This window comes from Alexandromys fortis, unplaced genomic scaffold, assembly GCF_014885135.2.
Source record: "Alexandromys fortis isolate MF-2015 unplaced genomic scaffold, M_Fortis_MF-2015_v1.1 scaffold_33, whole genome shotgun sequence".
In the NCBI taxonomy this organism is placed as follows: Eukaryota; Metazoa; Chordata; class Mammalia; order Rodentia; family Cricetidae; genus Alexandromys; species Alexandromys fortis.
The window spans coordinates 13,868,738-13,873,551 of NW_026067917.1; the positions used below are offsets into that span (position 1 = coordinate 13,868,738).

The 4,814-nt window shown below is 41.2% G+C and overlaps 1 protein-coding gene across 1 annotated transcript in view; it reads right to left on the reverse strand.

The window, feature by feature from the left end:
- Positions 1-4,389, reverse strand: part of Hnmt (histamine N-methyltransferase) — a 23,289-nt gene extending 18,900 nt beyond the window's left edge. The window contains exons 1-2 of the mRNA XM_050139891.1: positions 4,280-4,389; positions 3,876-4,022 (exon numbers count right to left, since the gene is read on the reverse strand). Of these exons, the coding sequence (XP_049995848.1) occupies positions 3,876-4,022; positions 4,280-4,338 (206 nt within the window). The 5' untranslated portion in view covers positions 4,339-4,389. The remainder of the gene's footprint in view (positions 1-3,875; positions 4,023-4,279) is intronic.
- Between the last annotated feature and the right edge of the window lie 425 nt (positions 4,390-4,814).

Below are 4,814 nucleotides of genomic sequence, written 5' to 3' on the forward strand. Positions count from 1 at the left end.
GGGCCTGGGCCTGGGCCTGGGCCTGGGCCTGGGCCTGGGCCTGGGCCTGGGCCCGGGCCTGGGCCTGGGCAGGCACTTGGTAGTCCGTGCTACCTCTAAGTCTTTTTCCTCTTCTTTCCCCCTTTTTTTCCTTTAGTAAACAAATTCTTATGTGTTTTTGTTATGTGTTTATTGTATCCCTATCCTAGGAACCAATATTTCAAAAAACTGAGTAAGACAGTACTTTCAAGTTAAAATCAGAGTGCATTGCCTGACAACATGGGGAGGAAATTCTTAGGGCTTCTTTCAGATGCAGTTTTAGGAAGGGTCAGGAAGAAGTCTGAGTGCACAATGGCTGCCCTGGATGAAGGGGCAAAGAGAAGGTTCTAAAAAGAGGCAGCAAGGTAGACTGACAAAAGTTTGCATTTAATTTATCAAGGTTTTTTTTTTTTTAAAAAAAAATTAATTCAACAAGTATCTGTAAAAGAAGAATTTAAGAAAAACATCCAATTCAAGGATGAATTCCTGACAGTTATCATAGTAAGCTCAATCTAAAACTTTCAAAATTAAGTAAACAAAGCAACAAAGACAAACAAAAAAATCGCACCTCAAGAATGTGGCAAAATTGAAGAAAACATGTAATTACTCAGCAACAAATAAGGTTGTACTTCCGGGTTCTAGAGCAATGCATGTACAGACAAGCCCTCAGGCAGAAGTGTCTGAATGTTAAAGGGATCATGAGACCCACGCGTGAGCATGTGTGGTTACATCCACGTATGACTCAGCTAAGCCCTTGTGTGCAAGTGTGAGCCCTATCATCTGCGTATGATGTAGTCACGCCAACCCTCTGTGCGCATGCCCTAAGCAGCCTTTAAAATGCCGGGCAATGGAGGCGCACACCTTAAATCCCAGCACTCGGGAGGCAGAGGCGGACCGATCTCTGTGAGTTCGAGACCAGTCTGGTCTATAAGAGCTAGTTCCAGGACAGGCTCCAAAGCCACAGAGAAACCCTGTCTCGAAAAAAAAAAAAAACAAGAATAAATAAATAAATAAATAAATAAATAAATAAAGCTGGACGCACCATCTTTCTCTCTCTCGCTGCACACTGATTCCCCAAGCCTGTACAACCCCCCTCTAATAAACTCCTAAGCGGGTTTGTTGCATGTTTTGTGGTTCCTTCTCACTAGCTCTAGGTAATTTCAAAACATACCTTTTTAAAGTTACAGGGAAAAAAAAACTTTATAAGAAACTAAAGATTTTGATATAGACAAAAAATTAGTTAAAGTAGCTACCTTTAGAGAGTGAAATTCATAGACAAAGTATTTGGGACAATGAATCACTCACTGTTTGCTGTTGTTATCTGCTTTTTAAAATCATTTGGATTTTTAAAATACAAACACATTTTATTTTTTTTTAAAAAAAATTACATTACATATGCAATTGCCATACCCAACCTCCCACTTCAGCAAACTCTCCCCTAAAGACACAGGGAGGTTTGGAAGCATTTTGTAGCACCACGCAGCTCTTAAAACTACTTCAAGCAAAAAGGTTCAGAGCTCCTGAAGCAGAATCCAATTTCAGGAGGAAAATATATTAAATATGTCCTATTTTTCTCTTTCTCTTTCTTCCTTTCTTATTCTTTTTTTCCTTTGTTTTCTTTTTTTGAAACAGAGTCTCACATTTTGGCCCATCCTGGTCTGGAACTCATGGCAACTATGTCTCCTAAACACTGGAATTAAGGCATAAGCCCCATGTCTAGAAAAATTGCTTCCTTAATAATTACATTTGAAGTCAGATATTCATAACTGTCTATATTACCATCATAGCATGAATTTAGTTATATCCACAATCTCCTGAGTCACATATTCTACGGTCAACATTCCATCTAGACCGGACACATTCAAAAGACAGGGAAGGGTCATTGTTGCTTAAAACCCATCCATCTTCAGACTAAGCTGTGAGGATGAAGAAAATCAAGGATCTGGTTAAGCTAAGGGATGAGTGTGCATTCTCCAAACTGAAAAAGCATTGAGGAAGTAACCCATAACCTGTATTTTTAGGAATGAGTAGAAAGGACCAAAGAAGTAAATTCTAATTTCAGATAAAATCTACCTACTTGGTATCTGCTTTAATACTTCAATTTTTTTTTTTAGCTTGAATATGTCATACATATACATAATAGGTTTTGATCAAATTCACCCAGTGTTCCTTCTGAAGGGACACTAGCCCACTCCAGTCTGTGGCTCTGGCAGGCTTGCCCTTCTCCCCAGTACCCTCTGCCTTGCTAAAAACTGTGAGATTACTTTCCTAAAGCTGGCCCACAAGGTCTACTCCCTTGTTTGGCCACTTCCTCCTCCTGAGGCTGACAACCCAGGTCCAGCTATCAAAGTATGAAGTTCAGCAATCAAAAGCCCCCTTTGGTTCGCCTAATTAACATGCCCAATCAAAACATACCACCACATCCTAGCCCATTCTAACACAGGCCTCCCTTTGTACTCCCCGCAAAAATCACACCTGCAAGGTCCTTTGCTGATGTTTTTCTGGCTGAGCAGCCACTTCAACTTTTCTTCTTAGCTTAATAAAGGATCTTTCTGTGGAAACAGGTGTTGGGGTATCATTTGTGCCTACTCTGGGGTCTCACAGGAAGCCTCCACTCTGTAGGGATCTCCTTGATCTTCCCCTCCATTTTCTACTTTATCTTCCCACCATTCCCAACTTCTTGTGAGGTTGATTGTAAATCCTAAACCCACTTATACTTAGTGGAACCTATGTGTGCTGTGCATAGGGTGTGGTATAGAGTCCATGATTCAGATTTTATAGCATTTATCCTATTATAGGTCAACTCATTAACCTTGTTAAGACAGAAAATACAAGGCTGGGGAAATGACTCAGCTGTTTAAGTGCTTGACAAGAGAAGGAGGAGGAGAAAGAAACGAGAAGAAAAAGAAGCACAGAATTCTGTATTTGTCCCACAGGTCTGCTCTGGTTTGGCAGAGGAACTATCACAGGAAACTAACTCCACAGAGAAATTCAGAGAGCAAAAGATACAATACCAGATTTCTTTGTTGTTTGTAAATGAGGTCCACAGTCAGTCGTTTCTTAACTAGTTGTCCACAGTTACTTCTTAAAACAGAAGGACTCAAAACGATTTATCCCCAGATCGGTGACTTGATTATCTTTAGCCTGTGGAATCTGTTACCTCAATAATGCTTATCAGCTTTGGGACAAATTGAACACATTAATCAAAAATAAATGATAAATAAGGCCGTCTGTGAGAAGGACAGAAACCAGCTTCTTCTGATAATGGTAAAATCATTCTGTTTTAAGATCATATTGATAACATTAACTTGAAAAGAAACGACAGCTTTTGGGAGAATGATTATAATTACAAACAAAGGAAATGAATTTAAATCAGTATTATTTGAATCGAGAAGCACTAATTGTATGCCCAGGGGCAAGCAATATTCCGCAATTTACCTATATATGATTCTAAGGACAAGAAAAGCAGAATCTCTTTGGGACTCTTTTTTTTTTCTTCTTAACATAAAATTTGAAAGGAGGTTAGAAAAAAAATCTGAAGTTAATGATTTGTATATTTTTTTTTTTTTCCCAAATACGGTTGGGCTTGTGCCTGTGAAGCCTTCAAATGGTTAACGCTTATCCTGCGGCTGCCGGCTCCGCCACCTCCACAGCACAAATCACTCTCCCGGTACGGAAAGCAAACACGGAGCTGCATAGCAAGGCCACTCAGTTTAGGCAGAGCCGGGCAGCAGCAGGCAGCTGTGATCAGCTCTGAAACAATCCCGGGGTTTCCTCCACCTCTGCCTACCCCTTGGGCTGGGTTCCACCTATCTTTGGCCCACAGTAGCCCCCTGACAGAAATGCCTTTTTGTTACCTTGCTATTATGCCTGGCAGCTTCTTGTCCATGAATTCCTGCATGCATTGGTGTTCCGTGGAATTATTTAGAAACCTCCGGAAAGATTCCACGTATCTGCTGTGGTCAGAGAACAAGCTCCTCATGCAAGATGCCATATTGGGTTCCCTAAATAAAGACAGGGAGGGAGGGGAGCTACGTTAAACTTCCTCTCCTAGTTCCTCGTTCCTAGTTACTTTCTTTTCCCCTTTTCCCTCCCCTCCCCCAACTAGTTTCAATAATCCAGCCGTTCCCCAAGCCCGAGCAAATAAGGGCAAAAATAATACATGAATAAGAAATCAATTACAGCACTTAAACCTGCTTTGCATTTGACATGCACCCGACTAGCAAGCAGAGCTCAATGAGGCTTTCTGTGGGTGCTTTACCCCTGCACAGCTGAGCGAGGCAGTAAAGCAGCCGAGGTCCAGAAAGGCTGTGAAAGCATTCCAATCAATTCCTGTTTTTTCAGCAGCTGTCACAAGTAAGTTCCAACTAGGAAAGAGAGCTGTGTTTTCGTTTTTTTAGGCAAAACACTACACTGACCAGGATTGCTACAAGACCACAGTTGCGAGAATCTAGGGCAACCAGCAGCTGGCTCTGTGTGTCTGTTGTCCAAGAATTCCCTTTGTCTTCGTTTGTCTTGACTTTTGAATCTTAAGCTCAGCGGTTGATGTGTTGGAGTCAAATCCGGATTCTTTTTTTTTTTTTTAAGTCAAGGAGGAGCGTGAGCACTTTCAGCTAAATTTAAAGTAGCCTGAAGCTTTCCATATTCCCATAAAAGGATTAGCACGCTTATTCCTAATTTCTGAGCCTCTTGAAGCTGAAAACTTCACCACAGGTATTTAGCGCTCCGCTAAGTCCCACTTTCATCTCTAGGTGGTCCTTAGCTAAGAAAGACAAGAGCAGAGGCATAACTGCTTT